This window comes from Amphiura filiformis, chromosome 17, assembly GCF_039555335.1.
Source record: "Amphiura filiformis chromosome 17, Afil_fr2py, whole genome shotgun sequence".
NCBI classification, from domain to species: Eukaryota; Metazoa; Echinodermata; class Ophiuroidea; order Amphilepidida; family Amphiuridae; genus Amphiura; species Amphiura filiformis.
In genome coordinates, this window is record NC_092644.1 from 61526892 (window position 1) to 61549676 (window position 22785).

At 37.2% G+C, this 22785-nt stretch overlaps 1 protein-coding gene across 21 annotated transcripts in view; it reads left to right on the forward strand.

Annotated features, from left to right (window-relative positions):
- Window positions 1–22785, forward strand: part of LOC140138118 (CUGBP Elav-like family member 2) — a 229497-nt gene that overhangs the window by 124712 nt on the left and 82000 nt on the right. For all 21 annotated transcript variants that reach the window (XM_072160020.1, XM_072160040.1, XM_072160019.1 and 18 more), the window contains one exon: window positions 12447–12529. In XM_072160020.1, the coding sequence (XP_072016121.1) occupies window positions 12447–12529 (83 nt within the window). The remainder of the gene's footprint in view (window positions 1–12446; window positions 12530–22785) is intronic.

Here is a 22785-nt window from a genome sequence, read left to right on the forward strand (position 1 = left end):
GGTAATAATGTTCTTTTCATACATGATTTCATTTGTTCATTAGGACTCGGTCAGATGCCTGGCATGTACATACAATATTAGCTAGTGTATTGTCGGTATCTTTGAACACTACAGGATTGCTTGTCTCATCTAATGTTGTCTTCCTAAATTGATGTGTGGTAATGTCTACAAACAAGGAACAAAACTGGCTCCCAACCACTTTGAGTAGATCATTTTCTGGGGTGGGTTTAAATTTGATCCTTCACGGCGTGAAATTCTGATCGAACCCGTGGTCTTCCCTAAGCAAGAATTAAACTTTATCCATTGAGTAATTTAAAAAGTGAAATTGAGTGAAATTGGAACCATTATGAGCAAGGTCAAGGGCAATGGAGTTCTAAAGATGCACAGCTAAGAGCCCTTAGGTGGCCAAGTTTAGAGGTGTTCTCAATAGCTATATGGTTGCCATGGTAACTGGTTTCACAAATTGACGATCACCATGGTTGCGTAGTCACCATGGCGGCAGCTGTTATCATCCAAAGCAGGAGATGTGTGTATTATTGGCAAAATTTAAGCTAATATTTAGATTGTCTGAGGCTGCTTTATGAAGCTTGTAGTACTAGTCAGAACAGTGTCTGGATAGCATTGATTACACTGCTACAACAGGGGCGGTTGCGGTTGAAAAGAAAAAATGCATTATTAAATAAACATTTTGGTTTATTATAATTCAAATTTTATCATAATTCCAATTTGAGCAAGCTAGAAAAGTATGCAAAATTATAGATGAGTAAGCGACAGTTTTAATAACATTTTCACTGAGATTTTTTCATGAACTGCATATATAGGAAGATGTTAATACTTTTGTGGTTCATTCCATTCTTTTTGGAGCTTTCAATGATCAAACGGGTTTTTATCGAAAGGAGACATTAAATTGGTAAATGTGTGGGTTCATAGACAACATCTTGAAAAGGTCATGCAAATTACACTTGAATATGTCATTTGAACCATTCATGATGCTGATGATGCCATTTACATTGCATCGACACTATCATAATGGCAGAGTAGAGCCGCTCTGCATTGTTTTACTCGATATTAAACGAGAGTGAATTTTGTCCCAGATGCTTACGCACAAATGATGAGCAATCAGTGCGAGTTTTTCATCTGTTTACATTTATCTTAGATCAATATACAGGCTCTCAGACAAATGAAGTTAAAATCTCCTCATTAGGAGAGACAGTAGATGTTGGTTGAGTGGGGATGGGATTTGTGCACCATGACACAGTTCCACATAGACTTGTCCACAAGCAGCTGCCCAAGCAACATGCACACCTAAAGAGGATGTGTACATGAGGTGCCATGGGCGAATCCGATGAAACACAAGACTGCATTACAGTCTCATTGGTAACGCATCCATCCTGCCCGCTTGCCCCAACCGCCCGGTTAGGACTACACAACATGTGGCTGTTGCTAAGCAACAAGGCATCTTCCTCATTTGGTTAATGGCAAGAAAATGACTAACAGGGGCTAATGAGAGTATGACAGGCCAAATCAGGGGGGAGTGTGAATGGGTGATAATGATGCAATGGTTGACTGACTGGGATAGTTAGCACTAGCTGCAGGTGGATGCTATGCTAGACTTGTACCATGCACAGATTGGAGGTGATCAATTGCACTGCTTGATTAGGGGCGCACCATTAGATTTCCAGGGGGGCATGGGAGTTTTGAAAAAAAAAAAAAAACTTCGCCCACTAGTGAGAAAAAAAAAAAAAACTTTGCCCACTAGTGAGAAAAAAAAAAAAAAAAAAAATTTTGCCTCACTGATGAGTAAAAAAAAATTTCCCCACCCAACTTTGTATAAAAATATACATTAAAATTGAAAAAAATAACCTGCCAAGGCTTGAAAAAAAAAAATTTTGTGCTCTTGGAGGCTAAAAAAAAAAAAATTCCGCCGCGCGGTGGCGAAAAAAAAATTCTGCCTGACCCAAACTCCCATGCCCCCCCCTGAGAATCTAATGGTGCATCCCTTACACTAGTGTCTATCATAATCAATATAATGCAGTTTACACTGGAAGCCTACCTACCTAGGTTTTATGTTTTGGATGAAATCTTTAGGTAGGGCAGGGTTCGGCAAAAGCGTTTGTTTTTGGAGAATATAAGCAAACAAACAAAACAAAATGAAAAAGAAAACTTAAAGTCAGAAAAGAATTGCCTCTGTCAGTAAGGCTGGTATGAGCATCTAGTTGCCTTATCTTCCATGGTCTAGCTACCATGATATTACCCTAGGACTCCATCAAACACACTAAGGCAGGCAGACCCCTGGACCCATGCTCAGTTACTATGTTGCCTTGAAATCTTCCATGGCAATTCTAGCTACCATGATATTTCCCCAGGACTCCATCAAACACACTTAAGGCAGGCAGACCCCTGGACTCATGCTCAGTTACTATGCTGCCTTGAAATCTTACATGATAGCTCTAGCTACCATGATATTACCCCAGGACTCCATCAAACACACTAAGGCAAGCATAACCCCTGGATGGACCCATGCTCAGTTACTATGTTGCCTTGAAATCTTCCATGGCAATTCTAGCTACCATGATATTACCCCAGGACTCCATCAAACACACTAAGGCAGGCAGACCCCTGGACCCATGCTCAGTTAGGGACGCACCATTAGATATTATCGGGGGGCTAGGGAGTTTTTGAAAAAAAGTTTTGCCTCACTGATGAGTAAAAAAAAAATTTTGCCTCACTGATGAGTAAAAAAAAAAAATTTTGCCTCATTGATGAGTAAAAAAAAAAAAAAAATTTCCCCTACCCAGCTCTGTATAAAGGTATACATTAAAATTGAAAAAATACAACTTCGCCGCCGAAGGTGGCGAAGAAAAAAATTTTGCTTCCAAAGGCAGCGAAAAAAAAAAATTTCGCCGCCCGCAGCTAAAAAAAAATTTCTGCCTGACCCAAACTCCCTAGCCCCCCGATAATATCTAATGGTGCATCCCTTACTATGCTGCCTTGAAATCTTCCATGACAGCTCTAGCTACCATGATATTACCCCAGGACTCCATCAAACACACTAAGGCAGGCAGACCCCTGGATCCATGCTCAGTTACTATGCTGCCTTGAAATCTTCCAGGGCAGCTCTAGCTACCATGATATTACCCCAGGACTCCATCAAACACACTAAGGCAGGCAGACCCCTGGATCCATGCTCAGTTACTATGCTGCCTTGAAATCTTCCAGGGCAGCTCTAGCTACCATGATATTACCCCAGGACTCCATCAAACACACTAAGGCAGGCAGACCCCTGGATGGACCCACGCTCAGTTACTATGCTGCCTTGAAATCTTACATGGCAGCTCTAGCTACCATGATATTACCCCAGGACTCCATTAAACACACTAAGGCAGGCAGACCCCTGGATGGACCCACGCTCAGTTACTATGCTGCCTTGAAATCTTACATGGCAGCTCTAGCTACCGTGATATTACCCCAGGACTCCATCAAACACACTAAGGCAGGCAGACCCCTGGACCCATGCTCAGTTACTATGCTGCCTTGAAATCCTCCATGGCAATTCTACAATCCCCGAAATATGTCCTTGAAACGCTTTAGGCATCTTGAATGAAATCAAAAGTGTATTTTTAATGTGGATAAAAATGTTCAATATTTGGAATTAGAAGAAAGCTGGGCCATCAATTAACACTTTTCCCTTCCCCACCCCCATCATTCAATGTTGCGACACTTTGGAGACACGCTGAACACATTTGCACGTTTCAACATTGCACGGGGGAGTGGGGGAACTTATTTTCCCCTATTAAAGACGCTTTAATGTTTCAAGACAAATTTCAGGGATTGTAGCTACCATGCTATAACCCCAGGACTCCATCAAACCACTAAGGCAAGCAGACCCCTGGATGGACCCATGCTAAGTTACTATGCTGCCGTGGCATGAAAATAACAGATGCTCAAAATTGACATTCTACTTCAGAATTGATAAAACATTGATATGTTGATATTTACAAAATGCAGGAAAACAATGAGTGAAATACTGCTTTATGTGCATTTTACCAAACTTATTTAATATTAAGAAAAAGTAGGTAAAAAGGCAGATGCGGCACAAATTAAAATTCACATCAGGCTTACTTATTCTCGCAATATTGCTTCACAACAATGTACTAAAGAGAAATAAGAAAGAAATGCGCTAGAATTTTTTCCCCGACATGTCGTTATCAATCAGGGCAGGTGGATTTCTATCCTCTTGAAATCAGTCTTTACTGTTTTAAAATGTCTATAAGGTAGTTACGTGGGCTTAGACACCCAAATTGTTACTCGATATGCACAATGCCGCAAGTCTCTAAGCTTTGTTACTCATCTTTTGAGGATAGAATGTATATTTTAATGGCAACAAGCTAAGAAGAATCACTTAAAACTCTCCATTTACAGGTCAAAATATTAGGTTCAGACTTGTAATATTTCTTTCAAGGCTGCTCTAGATTTTAATGAAATGCATTTCAAAGAATTTGTTTTATTTTTGAACAACTAGCAGAGAATTAAAATGTGTGACGTAAAAGAGAAATATGAAACACAATTGAAATTGACATGTTTCTGGATTCTACATTTAAACAGTTTTTTTTCCTGTGTAATTCATATAAAGCGATTTTAATGTGACAAAGAACGGTACAAAAAGGTAGTTTTAAAAGCAATATAATGTTGTTTGCAATCAGTGATGATTGAGTGGAAGTAATTATTGTTGGTTTCATTGCCGGGACTCCATCAATCATCATTTGCTTTAACACACAACAAAATTAGTTTAGAATTAGTTAGATGTGTATCCACTGTGCATGAGAGGTAATTAGAAAACAGCTCTGTCATCTCGGAGGCAGGGAGTGATGTTGAATATTCAAACGATGAGAGTTTCAACGATGTAAGATGTGAACTGAAATTGTACGGCATAATCCTTAAAGTTTTTATTAGAGAAATGAATCTTAAAGGGGCATTTCGTGATCCACAGCCTCATCCCCCACTTTTCAAAAAAAAAAAAGTTGAGATTTTTATATCACTGGAAACCTCTGGCTACATAATGTTTATGTACAAAATATTTCTTGCAGATTAATTCGTTTAGTAAAGATATCGTGAAATTTGAATTTCGTTCTGGTGCACCAGAACGAAATTACAACACATTGTCTATGGAGCAGTGTAATACACATAATCATGCATAACTCATGACGCATAAAATCGGAATCAACTGAAATTTTGGGAATAGGTTTTTTCGTGGACATCTAATGAAAAATGACATAAATAGAGGATGCTAGGATCACGAAATACTCCTTTAAAGAAAGTAACTAAAACTGTTCAACATTGCCCACAACAACCTGTTTTTGTGGGGCTCATGTTATGGTGCAGACAGTGTGGTAAATAAGCAAAAATGACCACGGGCCATTTGGGCCCTTGTTCTTGAATCTTTAGGGGCCCTCACAAACTTTTGCGGGCCCAAATAAATTGAGAGTGGAAAATCAACACATTTTTTTGAAAAAATCAGCATTTAAAATGAATCTCCATTATGAATTAGTGTAGTATGGACGATGTCTTGGAAGATTTTTTGTATTTTCAGTAAGCTTAAATTTATTTATTTATTTACTTATTTTTTTCATGGGCCAGTCGGGCCCTCATGGCACATTTTCGTCGGGCCCGCATTGATTTGCAGATGTAAGGACCATTGTCTGTCCTGTTTGCTTGCTGGGCGAGTCAAATCATTAATCCACTCTGCAGCCTGCACACAATAACGATTTTAATCGTTATTGTGAAAACTTTACATTATTCGATTTGATTAATTCTAGTTTAATATCAGAATTTTTTGAGGACCCCTTCTCTGTAATAAGCAATGCTGGCTGGCTGATCCTCTGCCAATCCTTGACACTAGGAATTTTGTATTTTAAGTGAGGAATCGTTATAGTTCAAGACCGTGTGTTATGGTGATTGCAGCATAAATGTAGGCCAAACAAAAAGGAGAAAGCCTCAAAGAATACAAAATGGCAAGTAATACATGGGTCTTAGCTGAACATTCAATAGACATGCTTTGTAATTAATAAGGAAGACAAAATAACTGAACCTGAAGTAAAGGAGGCTATCTATGTGAAGAAAGATATTAATATCAATGAGGCACCCCAACTTCTAGGATCGGAAGAGGATCAACCAGTTAGCAATACTGATAACACAGTAGGGTTTTTCTGAAAATCCCAATAAAAAATATGAGTGTTGTTGAAGAGTTTTAAATGACTTTCTTTATTTTGTCCACCATCGTGTATAAAAACACAAATTTGAAATCTTGTCAACTACAAATTTTCTTTTGATTCAAAGCAGTAATAATTCTAGTCCTTAGCAAAATAAAAGATGTTGGAAATATCGTCGGGAGCATTGTCACTTTAGCATAACGCAGCGAGTAAATGCTTTCAATATATTGCTATATCTTCATGCTGAAATAATGAAGGTGCTGATGATACTGAGGGTCATTGCTAACCAAAATAACTGAAACTTTCAGGCAAGCTGAGTTGTATGTCAGTGAAATTGATTTAAAGATATGTAGTCGAAAGAGGATCTTGTGTATTTTATTGCGACAAGAAAACATCTTTCAGTAACCCTAAATCCAATTTCAATGGTGTAGTGTGCATTTTTTATTGAATGTACGAAAAATTTGTGACTTACCACAGTTTCATCACATATTTTGACAGGCCAGGATCGATGCTTTATCATGTGTATAATAAAGTAGGAAGAGTTAATCGGACACAGGACAGGCAGTTTTTTTTACCCAGAACAAAAATATGACTGGCAGGAAAAAGTCTTGAGTAGATGTTGAGCAGAGGACCCAGGGAAAGATGATGGATTGTCTGTATAGGTCAAGTTGATGTTAAGTGTGTAACCGGTAGTAACTCCATCACATTAGAATATAGCTATGTACACAGGAAGTAGTATCTCTTATCCTCTGTATCGCAGATTTTCAACAGCACAGCTGTCTAACTGGACTCTGAGACATTGGTTTAAACAAGTATGCTGATGTTGGTTGAACGTCACATTTGTGTTGTAATGTAACTGCAAACATCTTAAATTTGCGCAAAGTGAAAGTTCAATGAATTTAATGACAACTTATCACTGCTGTTCAAATTTCTGTTTAAGGCATGTGGGATGACAGGAGACATATTTTTCAAGTTTTAGCCATTAAGGTAGATACTGCCGTGGACTTAATATTAATACATTGATCTTGAATCTCCTTATAGAACCCATACCATTCTTCTTGTGTGTCAGCTTTCTTTGTCTCAATATTTGAGTGCAAACACCACTTGGTCATGCTCCTCTCCCTTCCAACCTGCCTTAACAATGCAGAAGAGAAGCACATTCCAGGGAAGTCAAGTCTAGTCAGGATTTTCGTAATTTGTGGCATTTTTTCTGGCGAATAATTCCACTTGAACAGGCTTCGCATGAAACAGAAAAGAAGGATATATTTATATATATATATATAGATTACCATAGATCACATAAAGCACTGAAGTAGATAAAAATCTCACTGAGCATATGTACCCTTGAGCATATATGATGCCAAGGTGTCTATCTTCCGATCTTTTACATTTTTAAATTTCGCTAAACCATCTGCTCGCTGTTGTCCCAAGAAAAAAGGAGATTATTTTACAAATCTTGACATCTCTATGATACATCAACTCTGAAAAATTCTACTAAAATTGAATTCTTAATATAATTGAATTCTGTGAAGAAAGGAAAAGCACAAATACAGGTGAATCATATTTAGATTTAAAATGAAGAATTTTCTAAAAATATGCTGCCTCAAAATCATAAATATACATCAAGGTACTAAGGAAGTCTGGAAACCAGTAATGTTTTATTCATCATGAAGTGGATGGTGGTGTTGCTCATTGAGTGTGTTGATCACAAATTGGCAGTCTTCAACCAGGTCTATAACCATTCTTCCACATAGGTTCATTTTCTATGAGAATTGGAGAATCAATAAGCGCAAGTATTGCTGTAACATTGACTTGCACAAATATTTTAAAATCAATTTTTGATTCATTCTGGTGATTATGGCGGCATATGCACACAGGAAAGTGGACAGCTACTTCATGTGTAAAGGCCCATATACTTGTAAGAATCTGGTTTGAATTCTGTAAAAAATGGAAAAATATCTGCTTGAGGTTCACATCATATTCCCAACCATCACCAAAAAACCTGGAAAATTCGTTGAATTTATAACAATTCTTCAGGTCTGGTGAAGACATGGGGGAAATGAAAACGCTGCACACTCTTGCATAGCTGTGGATATCAATAATGAAATAACATGATTTGTTCCATCACGTTTATACATAACATGGATTTATAAAAAATGAGTCGTTGATTAAAATAGTCATGAAATTTTCTAGTTTGTTCATTCACAAGAAAGGTTTGGAATGTTTTATTTTCTGAGGGGGCAGAGTAATTTTTTTTGTTAGTTATGTTTTACTTCATTTAATTACTGTAATGAGGGGTTTTAGGTTTATGTAATAGCCAACAATTGATAGACAATTTGGTTCTGAGGAAAAGGCCAGCTTAGTCTAGTACCATCAAAATCATTTCAAAATGTGTACTCTGTAGCTTGACGAAAGAATATCAAGACTATCAGCCAGCAATGTTCACACACAAATCCCACGTAGCCAGTAACCCGTCGTTTTGTGTAAGGTTCAGAGACGATTCCCAGATGCGCTAGTCGCTGTTTTATTTGCTCTAAACCTAAAACACCTATGCAGGCTGAACGAAAGTAATTCGCCATATCTGGGTCTCTGTATAAATACATGGAATTGTTTCATGCGGCAGGTCATGTAGAATGACAAAGCCATACAAAGTTGTCATGTGTTGCGTAGATTAGTTGGGAGTTATTTCCATAGTGTTTCAAGTCGATTTCTGGGATTGTTGCAAAAGATTCAGTACAGAAATGGGTGCCAAATGATGGGAGTAATTTGAGAATGAGGTCAGGCAATTGAAAATGGATTGTGGGGCTTAGTTTGGGATGTTTAATCAGCTTTGCAGATGGTATTCATTCGATAAAACTAATTAAGTCACATTTTAAATATGTTGTGCAAGTGCATATAATATTTGGTAGAATTGTGTAAGAAATTAGGTGACTTATTCCATAAGAGGGTTACTTGCCAATCAGGTAGGGTAATCATTTTACTTGATTAACAGAAAACATAGAAACAGATGTAATGAAAGGTGATTGTACCCATCGATTTTAAAGAGTAGAATGTTAGAAAGTGCTATCAAATTATTGGCAATGAAAAAGTGAATAGGTTATCATTGGAAACGGAGAAGAAAGTAATAGAATGATCCATTCAGTTGATATTTCAGGGGCTGTGAATAGGAATTGTCAAGCTGCAAACAGAGAGCTTTGCTTTGTGCCAGCCAGCCTTGCATCACGCACGACTGTATCGTACATGTCACACGATGCGTCGGGATTGAAAGCACACCAAAATAGGGCTTTCAGGGGAAGTCGGAAGTTGCGAAGAATACAGAATTGCTCAAATTACAGAACATTGGCAGGGAACAGCAGTTGGGCAAACCAATTTCTGCCAATTTGAGGGAGTTTACGTTATTGCAATTATGGGGCCGACTGGGAATTGTATCCACGGCAGATCAACTAGCTGCGTTCATGTAAAATACAAGATACAAAGCTATTACTGTCTCATATTCATTGTGAAAGGGAAAGAAACACATAATGAGGGTACCGTTACCAAAAATACGACCTACTCAAAAGCTACGCAAATTGGCAGTGCAATTTCCATGTTACCTGATGGAGAAAAAGAAGCTCAGTTGCCATGGTTATTAGCAAATGATACAAGACGGATAATGGGAAAAAATATGGTTTTGAAGGACACTTTGCAAAAATAATTGCGGGTTTTTTTATTTGCATATTTCAATTTAGCATTTGATCTGTAATGAGGCACACATTCATTAGAGAGTCATTATTAGTGCTCATTTGGTTTTTGTGGTATGTATGTATGCCTTTTCTTGCTGACTGATTGTTCTCTGTGTTATATCATGGCTCTGCAAGATGAAGGAAAAAATGCTTGCAATTAATATTGATGCTCGTTAATGAGCTGCCTTTGTTAATTGCAATGACTGCTCATAATGTAGTAGGCTGAATATTCATGTGGTTTTGACTGAAAATATGGTGAACAAGGCACTAATATTGTACGTATGTCATGAAGTAATTAGTGGATGAGAGGCAGTGGTAAATTGTTCACAATTCTTCAAATTTATATGAATGCTTCACATTTATGAATTCTTCAAATTTCTGTGACTACTTACTATGGTATACATGTACAGTTCAAGCCTTGAAATAAGTGGGCGCAGGGAGCAAATTTGCCTTCAATTGCTCTTCTAAGACGTTGCTCCTGGTTCCAGTTTTGCACTTGATGCAGTAATGCTGGTATGCTGTATATGCAGAAAAGGATAAATTACTATTTGAAAATTGCTCCTGATTCTTCAGAAATTGCTCCTGGTTCTTATAAAATCCCAGTGAACCAGGAGCAATGCTCAACAACAAATTACTCCTACTTCCGGTCACTTATTTCAAGGCTTGGTACAGTTTCAGTGAAAGGTTCAATCTGAGTGTCATTTTGGTCCATTTTCTGTGTACAGATTTTTTATATCAAGGCTAAACCCAGTGATGGGATGGCACCTAAATGGGTTGGCACCTATATAGCTAATAACCCCCTGCTTGAAGCTCTGTATATCCTGGTTTGAAGCTACATGTGCTGGCAAGGCATTCCAAATGCCTGAAGAGTATGTAAAAATGATCTCCTGTGGGTATTTTTAGTTGTTAAAATTTTTTGTCCAAAATCCAGTCCATATTTATTTGTTGTTTTGTTCAACTTTCTTTTTTTCTCTGGTAGATGAATAAGTAGGCCTAATATTTCGAGAAGAATATGTCAAGGATTAACTAAAATCAGCACATACATCCCAATTTATGTCCAAACTTGAAGACAAATACCATAGCAGCCAGTAATAACTTTGCCCAGCTAACATTTGTGCGTCATTGATGGATGGACGCAGCATTTGCCATACTGTTATCTCAGAGCCCTGAAAAAAGACTGCCAGCCGTGCAGGACTTTATTGAAATTTTAGTATCCAACATGTTTAATTATGAAAATCCTTTTAAATTACTTCAGCTTGACTTGGGTTGCGTGCTATAGAGGCAGGCAGGCAGGCAAGATGGTTGCATGCATGATGTGTCTGGTGTGCTGTTAGTGGTAAGGATATGGCGTGTAGGTAGTATTTCAGATGATTTGTTCGTTACAATGTAACAATATCCAGAGCAAATATTGGCAGCAGCGTGATAAATATCTACCTTTTTTTTGATAAATCTGCTTGAACTGGAAGTAACTGCTAATGATGCGTAGAAGTACGGAAGATAAAAACGGCGGTTTTGTATACACACCTTTGTCATGCGAGACTTTTTAATTGGTCTAGTTTGTTTTTTAGATGACGTCAAGTATTAACTAGAAAATGCTTGACTTGGGATTGATTGAGTCGGATGGTGCATCCATCATGGCTGTATCTTGCTCTTCATTAAAAATTATGTATGATAAAAATTAAGAAAGAGGTGGTGGTTCCCTCATTGGGCCACTTACCAAGATATTGACAGGATAAATGCCAATTTATTGGTGACATTGATAAATTTAATTTAGATTTCCACACCTGTAATTTTATAGTCATGACATTTATAATGCGCCAAATGAATCATGGGAGTACTCCATCTTTGGTGGGGACTTTGAGCCACCGGTTCTGTATACAGAGAACCACACCCATACACAAAGCTCACAGCTAAGTTTTAATACAGTAGGTTGTAAAACTACTAATTGTTCCAATCCATTCCAAAGATCTTTTGATATTCCAATACAAACTGGATATGCGATAGAGGAATGGAATTAATTATCAGTGCCTAGATTTCTTCTTGATTTGGGAGAATCATGATCCATCATAGTCACTGCACTTACTGTATGATACAATGAGAGAAGTTGATTCTCACAACCGAATCTTACGAGAATCATAACAAGAATCGATTCTGTGATTCTCGATAAAAAAGAAGCAACTTCATACTTTCCACAATTTGTTGAGCTGCTTGTATTTTTATTCTAGTAAAGAAGCAAAAAAAAAAAGTCAGAAAGATTTTGATTATTTCCACATTTTCCAAGTACATGCAATACTGCAAACATGTTGAATTTTGAAACAAAATTGCATCCAAGGAACACTCTGTGACTATCACAGTAGGAAACTGCTGTTCATATGCTTAATGTTAAATTCTCAGTGTTTCTGTCATGTGTGTCACATATGCATTCAGGTGGCATACTTAAGTGCTTTCATGCAAGTTCCTCAAACCATGGAATTAACCTATCTTTTTTTTCCTTTCTCTTTCTTTCTTTCTACAGGATGCTGTTTTGTAACATTTCACAAGAGGTCGGCAGCTTTGGAAGCACAAAATGCAATGCATAATGTTAAAATGATGCCAGGAGTAAGTATCCATTCAATGGATGGGCAAATTTCTTGACTGATGTCATCCACTGTATATACTTGATGTAGCGAGACATTTTCGCTGGGTTTTATTTTCATCAGAGTTCATTTCAGAACCACAAATTTAAAAGCCAGCGAAAATATTCTTGACCTATTACTATGTAGCTGTAGCTGTTTGAAACCAATGAAAGAAACTGAAAATTCTCCAGAACAGTTAAACTATTTCAGAACTGTTAAAATAGTGAAAAATTAATAAGCAAAAATAAGCATGTAATATTTGTGTGCAAGAACTTCCAAGGATTGTACACAAGTGTTATTTTGCAATATGCAATTTAAGAATTGTATAAATTTGCTGACTTTGATGGTTTCCCAGTTGCAACATTTAATGCCACAAAAGTATTGCAGGTGCATTAAAGTGTATTTGCTGCTGATAACAAACATGTTATATACAGTGTAACTTGTGTCACGTCAGTATGATGGCTTCTCCATTCAGACTGAAGTCTTTCTACATAAGAGACTCTAAGAGAAGGGGGAGGGCACGTCTCATGCCATCAGTTAGGAAATTTGCATCACACTTGTTAAAGACTGGAGTAGCATTGGGCTTGATTTTAAAAGAGGCACGTAGTGCATCGTTTACCTTAAAACTTACCATAGAAAGTCCCATATAGACTGTTGTAAGGTGGTTATAATTTGAAAGTAAAGATGGATTTGGGTATTATAATGCATTACAAGTCACTGTGAAATCAAGTCCAAGTGCTCCTCCTTATTGTGTCAAATTTTCTTCTTCAGAAACACAAGACGCAAAAGTGCTTTTGGAGTTGAAGATCAGGTTTCAAGCTACAATAGTGGGTCTTTGGTGCTGCATACCTTTAAGCAGGTCCTGATTTCTAGACTAATTCATGGGCTAATTAGGATAGTTTTGAGAGTTTATGAGACCAGATCCTGCTTGTCTACAAGGATTTGCCAAACAGTAGGATTCATGGGACTATCCATTTGCCTTCCTTTAGGCAGTGATGTTAGTCCAAGGTTGTAGTTACTTCGAGCATGTATCGATGCACCACCTTTGATCGTATATGTAAGCACTCCAGTTCTTTGAGTCAAAGAGATTTAATTCTGGGCTCACTGGAGCATGAACTGATAACATTACCTCAAGGAAGCCAAAATGGACTAAACAAGTCCCACTTTTAGCTGTAACAGTGAAAATTGTTGCTGTTGCCTGCAGACCAGAATTGGCATTAGGATCCACAACATGCTCATCTATCAAGGCACAGTTCTTTAACCCCAATACATTTGCACATTCATTGAATGACCTTTGAAAATGTGGGTACAACAACTCATACTCTGAATCTTTAGGTCAAATTTTGCATTATGATTGTTTAATTGAGGTTATTGAACTATGCCATTGGGATGAGGCCATTGTGGTCCATAGTGAGGCACCAGAGGAAGAGATGTTGGTAAGAAAAGGTTCCGCTATTCAAAGAGTATAAATGATAAGAGCAGTTTGATATACAGTTTCCAAAGAGCTCTCATATCATCATCAACCAGCAATAAGATACAGTGTAATAGTCCAGTGCACCTGTTCAAGTGGCTACGTCTGGATATCACATATCGTTACCAAGGTCAAGTGCATTATGCATACGGTCTATATACGGGTCATTGCATCATTTGGTGGTTTGTATTTTGCCCATTTTCACTATGAAAGTATTGAGTTAAATGAGCCATGTAAATGTTTGTATACTTCTAGCTGGCTGTTAAATCGTTGACATTTATGCTTGGATTGCAGATGAAGATGAGGCAATCCTAAGAAGCAATTAAGTTGGATGCCTGGCTTGTAATAAGCTCATTAGTGGATCGGTGTAACCTTTGTGAGATTTCAGGGTTGTTTTGGTTTATATATTTATCAGTTGGTTCCTTGACAAGGTTGATCATAAGGTATTGAGACTTGTGGCTAACAGGTTGTCAATTTGCCTGAGAAAGTCAAAGTCTGTCTTGTAATATGCTACAGGTAACTTCTTATCACACAGTGACAGAAATTGCTCACCTGTGAGGCAATGTTTATGCAGCTACCTTTGGAACTTCACGTTTGGGGCTTTTTATTGTCAAAAAAGACGTTAACACTTTTGAAACACCCCCAGTCATGCTATCCAAATTCATCATGCGATGCCGCTATTAAAGGTGAATTATGATGCGTGGATTACGTATACACACATGTGCTGTTACGTGTGAATTGCTATCCATCATGCTGGAATGTGTGCAATATTAACACTTGGTTATATCGACACATTAATAGTGAACAATAATTTGCCCACATTGCCGATAGACTGTCGGGGGGTACACACCGCATATCAAAAATGTTGTCTCATAATGCATAGATTGCAAAGATGATATTGAAATGTTTATATTTGCCACAGATTGAGAGAGTTGTGCTCTAGTTGTGGTGTGAAGAACCGACCCATGTGTATCAGAGGTGATTGCACTAGATGATCATATATGAGAAACAGGTTATCAGGTGGTTAGACCTGCCTGCAGATATTAGGTTCCAAACGTTTTGTAGGGTTATTACGGCGAAGCTCCCCCACCTACTCACCTATTTTGGATGTGATAATATTTTATCCATACTCCATAGAGGATTTGTAAGCAAATTGCGTGGAGAGGTTGGGGAGTTGAGACTGTGTACCGTGAAGAAAATGGTAATTCTTAACCGATTGAGTGAGCATCTCGTTGTTACATTGTGTTATGGGACATAACCTATTGCCGGATAGCAATGATGTAAGAGACCATTCGCTAGTCGTTGTGCACCGATGCACCGTCGCAGACAGCTGGCTGACCTACTAGGTCTAAATTATTGCTTTCACACTTGGCTTGCATGGACAACTTAGTCTAAACACCTGAATATTGGATAGCTATACGCATGATTTAGACTTGTTCAAGTCTGCTTCTACGATTTAACTTCAAAATTTAGTTTATTAAAAAATATATAAATGTTTGATAAGGTTACTCCTTTCACATCTCATCAGTTTTAAACAAAGATTTTGGTGATGAGCTCACCAAAACCCTCCTCTGTGTTTTATGATTTGAAATGAGGAAAAATTCTTGTAAGATAAGAAGAATAATGTTTAAGAAGACTTGCAATAAGACTATGATTGACCCGGAGGAGGATGTCAAGTAACATTTACCTCAGATGTGCAGTCAACTCGTAGAGCGACACAAATATATACGAGCGATAAATGTTTGCTTCAAAAGAAATACTTTTTAGCCCCAAATTGAGAAAACTACCGAGAAGTGTTAAAATATCAAACTTGTGTTTAGTTAAGAGGTAGCTATTTGTAAGTCAGTGTGAGACGGTAGAGTGTTAAGTAAACTCATTGAGAAATGGCAAGATGATTTTGGTGTGCAGTGATACTATACTTGAAAGAAACTCACAATTTTATCTTGGATACAGACTTTATTTATTTGCATTGAGAATAACGTAATAACAGTTCCCTGCGGTATGTCGTTGATAACCTAGTGTCCAGATGTTATCATTTTTTTATCATGATTAAAACAAAGGCACAGCAGTGGATCATAAATTCACCAGTATTGGCTAATATCAAAATCTTGCGCTTCTATATATTCAATTCTAAAAATGGTAGTTTAAAGCAAGTTTATTGCAAGGATTACCAGCTGCAAATGTTTGTGTTCATTGTTGTTTGGCATATTAATGTACTTTTTTGTGTGAACAATTCTAAGAGGTGACGGTTGTGTGTGGGTGTAGTTGTCATGAGGAGTATGTACGCATCTCGTAAACTTCTGCATCTCGTGATACTTAGTACATCACCAGCAAGAGGGAGTCGCGACAGCTTAAAAGCCGCATATTAAGTAGTTAAGATGAATTTGAAGACACCGTGAAAATGTGTTTTTTGGGTTGTAATCTGATTCATTACAAGTCCATATTACACACCCCTCTGCCTCCGGTGGATTAATGTGTGTTCCTAATGAGTCTGTCGCCACTGACAACATAGTGAATATTACCAATATGTTAGCCTATTTAGGGTGCACAGTTTATTGTTTTTACTATGATGTTGGTGCGATATGAATGATTCAACGTAATTTGTGTATCGTGGGGATTTAGAGACATCATGTTTGTCTGTTTTACTGCTTGGATGTCTTTTCTTGAGCACTCAGATTTGCATGATTTTGAGCCGACAAATGTGTTTAATTTTAATGCAATTATCAAAGTTGCAGTTACAGTTCTTGTGCAAGATTGAGCCCATGTGACACCCGAGGAAGTAAATATGGAGTGTGATAAATAGCACTCCTCAAACTTGTGAGGAGTGCTATTTTGTGAATGAGGAGTGATTTATGCTTTTAAAAATGTGATGTAAGCTTAAAGATTACTTATGATCATTTAACAAGTGCGGAGGAGTGTGATCGCGCTCGCACTCCTCAAAACTCAAAACCTGACATGATGTGCATCCTGATTGGCTGATTCAATTGCTGGCATCACATTGGCTAATTCAGCAAATGACAATATTTTGATGTAGTAATTGCAGTACATGCTCTGGCAAGGCTGAGATGTGAAGAAAAATGTGCTGTATTACTATTATATATATGGCAGCTTGATAACTCTGAATCCTAAATGATCAAAATCAAGCTTCCATTGAAGCATTACAATGTCAACCAATTATAAACCATGAGTTTCTTGATCAAACAATTGTGCACGCTTTGAGGTTCATATTGAATGTCATCACTAGAAATGAACACGCAATCCCCTTGACAAAATAGTTTTTGGTTTTTAATATTTTATTTTTAGATTTGGATATTGTTAAGGTGAATGAGGTGGTTTCCACAGTAATACTTATAAATTGTGTTACATCAGACTGATGCAGTCACTTTTTTAAATATTTGCATGTTGTGCTGAAATCACATTTTGTTGGATATTTGACATCACCTCCCAGTAAGATCCAGGGCATGACTGCTGATAACCCAATAGGCTGATATGTTATGGCAGAAGTCTTTAACCCAATATGTTTTGTACATTCACAGATGATCTTTTGAATGTGCTGGTTACAAAAACCTCATACTCCACGTCTTGGTCTCAAATCTTGTGCCATGATTGTTAAATAGAGCTTGGTGAACTGTGTCACTAAATTGAGATCATTTTGAATTGTAGTGTTAGGATTTGTTTGTAGTTATCAAAATGATCAACCTGAAGATCAAGTTTGTTTGGAAGATGCTGAAAGGGGAGAGAAAAATCAATGTATGGTCAATAAGAAACTTGGAAACTAGGCTGTGTTGGCCGGCACAGCCATGCATATCTGATGTGCTGAGAATGGATGATCCGGTGTGAGAGAGGAGATGTAGAATATGACTTCTATTCCGACGGGATGACCCCAAGCATGGAAGGGGAAGGACATGGATCAGTGCAGAGAGAGTGAGTGAGAGAGAGAAAGAGCGAGAGAATCTCTTTGTACAAAATTCATTGTGCTAAATATATTCAGATGAGTCCACACTCGGCATAATGTTAAGAATTTATGTTAATCCATCGAGTCTGCAAGAAATTGTGGATTAAGCTGATTTGCCGCAGATATGTATCGCTCAGGCTTATATACAATGCTCACTGCTTAGGATTCCATTTTCCTACATGTACTCTCAATAAACCAAGTGTAATCTTCATTTTGATGTCTGTAAATGGTAAAATCATTGATTTATCAATTGCTTAGACAAACCACCCTGTATACGCAGGTGACTTTGCAGCTTGAGTTACTGTTCACTCCTTAGTAACTCCTCAGCAACTAATCAATGATGTGATCTTGACCCAACTATGTCCTACTAGATTTGTTTCTTTATTAGTTGCTCAAATATCAGCAAATAAAGAGAGACTTAGTGATTTTACGTTGCCACACAGGCTTGCAGAGTAAATCCTCCCGTTGAGAAATGCTGATATATATGGTCCACCGAGAATAGTGTTGGATATACGACAGCAGCCAGTGTTTAACTTTGTCAAGCGGTTACAAATCTCTGCAGATTCTTTCTTCATAAATTATTGACTGCGGTGAGAAATGAAAATATGAGATCAATTTTGATTTCAAACGGATCATTTAGTGCAAAACTGGCTCAATGAAGACTTGTCATGTTTGTTCATGTCAAATTTTAGTGTCTCTGTGGTTTCAGGCACTGCATGTTGCTGCTAAGATGCAAAATAATATTGAAACAGGGTCAGAGTTTTATTTCACACTGCAAGAATCAATCTTGATTTTTGCAGAATAAATTTGCGGGAATCATTTGATTCTCGCAAATCAACTTCTGTGTAAACTACAAACGTTTGCAGGAATCAACTTTGATTCACGCAAACCTGTTTACGAGAATCTTTGCGAGAATCGATTATATGATTCACGCCGAAATTCTGACCCTTTTGAAACCAATGGCGTACATCTGAACATACCAGCTTCTGTATGTAAATGAAAATTATCTAATATTTTATACCAGGTAGATGAATAGAATTAATTTACTCCTGAAAAAAGTGGGAACTTTGGTTGTGTTCTTGAAAAATTTTGTTTGTGAAAATGTTATTTTCGAACGCAAACAGATTAACCAAACTCTCAATATCTAAATGGAAGCCTAAGGCGAGTCGGAGTGGTGCCTAACTTGCTGTGTTTGTGCTCTAATATTTAGAAATATTAAGCTCACACTAACAGGGAAAGGTATGGGTTCAGTACATGAGATCTCAAAGCTCATTGTAATGTGTTTTATTTTTCCCCATGTGCATGATATTTCCTGGGAGGAGGAATAGCGAAATGGTCTATTATTTAGAACTCAAGAACTGCAATATATGGAAATACAATGTGACCAGTAGCTGGACTCATTGCCTACAAGATCAATGTATTATCCTGCAGAAATAAATTGTATTATTTAAGTAAAATTACCCAAACGGAAAAATATGGCCTGAAGGCTCCGACCTGCCTCAACCATTGACAAAGGGAATTCGCTGACTTGAAGTAGGTGTCACACACAGTATTTAGCAGACCATTATGGAAGCCCCCTTAATTCTGCTCCATCTTGCTAATAAGCCATGCAAGCACTAAATGATGTCTTTAAAGACCTGCTGTCAACATTGTCTTATTTTGAATTGCCCAGAGATTTAAAGGAGAAAACCAAGTGAAGTAATCATCCCTAGCTGGGTAGGTCAGTAGTATTGAAAGAAGGAACACTACCCCAAAATGCACTGCAATATATGCAAATTATAAATATTAAATACACTAAGGAGGTTAGTCTGTTGCTGGACATTGCAGTGGTGTTTTTTTGTTGGTAAAATAGACAAATTATGAAACTGTTTGCATATTTGGTTTATTCCTTAATGTAATTTTACATACGGTTAGGGTTAAGGTTAGGGTTAGTTTAGGATTAGAATTGGGGGTTAGGATTAGGATTAGCTTACACAAAATAATTACATGAAGGATCAACCCATATTTGACATACGCTTAAAATGGCGTTGAAAGTCATTGCCTGGTACATACATGTTCACATTTTGAACAAGTTCACAACCTCAGTTGAGATGCAGGTACCTGCTTGAACAGAAAAAACAATCCAGATCCAGAAATCATTATTATTTATAGAGATTAAAAGCTCCTTAGAGCAGTGGCAAATTTGGCACTCATGGGATGCGATTACGCTATTTTACCGTTGGGCAGTATGGGAAGACTGAAGATCAATACATGGGTCAACAGCATAGCCATTACAGTTACTTAACTGGGGAAAAAAACAAATCCAATCAACGTAGCTACGCCAGTGATTTTAATAGCAAAGCTCATTAATTTTGTAGGTCTCCGTTTATAAAACGGCGAGCTATAAAGGTCAAATGGAAATAAGGAGATAGTGCTAATGTGATAATAGTGCATTTCTGTGTTCTTCCGTCTCTTACTGCTCAAATTTCTTGTTTATGAAGCAACCATCTTGAGCTAATAATACAACTAACATTAATCTTATATAGGGAAATGCGATTATCAGGATGAGTAATATTGCATAATTTAGTGTGCGAACATGACTGAAATTATTTTATACAAGGATTTACTGCAAAAATTTGTTCAAAGTATTTACTAAAAAATTGCAGCATTATTTCACTTAATACTTAATGGCTTCTGAAGCTGATTCAGTGATTAATATAGAGCCAAAATTTACCTCACAATTGATTATTTTTCAGTGCAGATGTTTATGATTTGAATTCAAAGAACTTAAAGAAAATGACCTGATATTTGTAAGCATGTATTTGTTAAATCCATTATAGGTTCTTCCAAATTCAATTGCGGCATTACAAAGTAATATTTCTGATTGACTTGCATCTTATATAAAATAGGGATATGGCATGAAGGTTGTGATTATGATTGATACTGCTGTCTGGATTATTATTTTCACAAAAATATCGGCATCTTTTGTACCATTCACAGAATTTTTTTTATAAACAAGCCGTTTTTTTGGCTATTTTCCTATGGGATTTTCTAAATTTTGCAATTGATTTGAGGCCCTGTGCCCCTATGAGGCTACGCCACTGATTCCATCTAGTTCATTCCCAAATTAAAATAAAATTCAATCACTCCTCTTATTTAAATGATGTACTGGTTAAACAGCTATCCATGTAAGACTGCATATAATTTAAAATTTTGTTTAATACATGTACCAAGATCCCCGATTTGTTTCACAATCATGCTCAAATGAGACCATATTGTGTCAGTTGAGTTGTTTGTGCAAATATAATGCATAAATGCATGCTTTTTTTGGCATAGATATAAAGATCAAGATAGTGCTTTTATCACCTGTTCAGATATCAAGGATTTGTAAAAAGCAATAAATTGATGCAAGGCCTGCTGCTGTAAGGTGCAGAAAATATAGGTTCTTGTACTTGACACCACTTAACTCTTCGTCAATTTTATAAAATGAATTTTCAGTCTACGGCAAATACATTTTTCACAGAAATCACTTTTCTTTTCTTTTTGTCCATAGTTAGCCACTGAGGGGGTATGGTACTCTTATTAGGTTTCAGGGCACTAGGTTGGGTTATCAAGCATGACATGACATCATTTAGTAGACCAAATTAGCCCTAGTTTGCTCATAAATGTTCCGAGAGTTGCGTGTAAAATTGCATGAAAAGTGAAAACCTCGTATAAATTGTAAATGTCATCAGATAAACCTAGTTGACTGTATAAAGCCCAATACAATCAGAGAGATTGACAATTTGCCAGGCTTTCAACAGTCTATATTGAAAAACCACTTCAAACATGAATCCAACTATTGATTTGAACAAATAAATGTTAGATCCAAATGACTTGGCATTAAAAATAAAATGAGAACATAGCGTGATCAGTTTTGATTACTCTGAACATTGAGCAATTCCAGTTAAAATCCATACACCCCTATGGAAGATATGACCTTAATATCCCACACAGGGGTGTAGATTTCAAATGGGGTTACCAAACTGGGTGACTCCATTTAAAATCTACACCCCCTTTGAGGAAGTTAAGTGTGTGTCTTCCACAGGGGGTGTATGGATTTCAAATAGAATACCCATTGACATTGTGTGCTAGGTAAGAGAATGAGGATAATTATGCATCTTGATATAAGACATCTTAGAAAAGATGTCATTCTTGTTTCAAAAGAAGATAACAGCATAGATAGAGGTGAGGCCTCAATTGATTATGAACTTTATCAGTTGATATATGTCACAATAAATGTCATCAGATATGGTTCTAGATGCAGTTGAGTTGAAAGAAACATGTTCAGCAAATTAATTGATTACATTTTGCTTCAAAAAATAACTCGAATGATTCATAATTTTGACAGGATCTGTGCAATAAAATGTTAGAATTGAAATTGGTTTGGAAAGGTTGCCCTTCAACTGTAATAACTAAAATGTTGTTTAGTATTAACTTAAGGGATATTAACCTATCTCTAGCGAATCACACAAAATCCCACACCCTGGGTGCCCTCTTTGAAACAGGGCACCCCACCCAAACCACCTCTATTCGCTACTTGCATGGTTCCGCCATTGTGCACTATGTGTAGTGTGATCTTCGAACTGGCAGCATACATGAATAGGAATTGAACCAGTTATATAACATTACAAAGTTCTTCCTTTCAGTGCCTTCTCTTGCTGCCAGTTCGAGACTCTCCCCGCACATAGTGCATATTGGCGGAACCATGCAAGTAGCAAATTGGGGTTAAGGTCAAGTTTGTATCTGGCAAGATGTACAAAACTTATTGTGATCTCATCCAATCAATGAATTG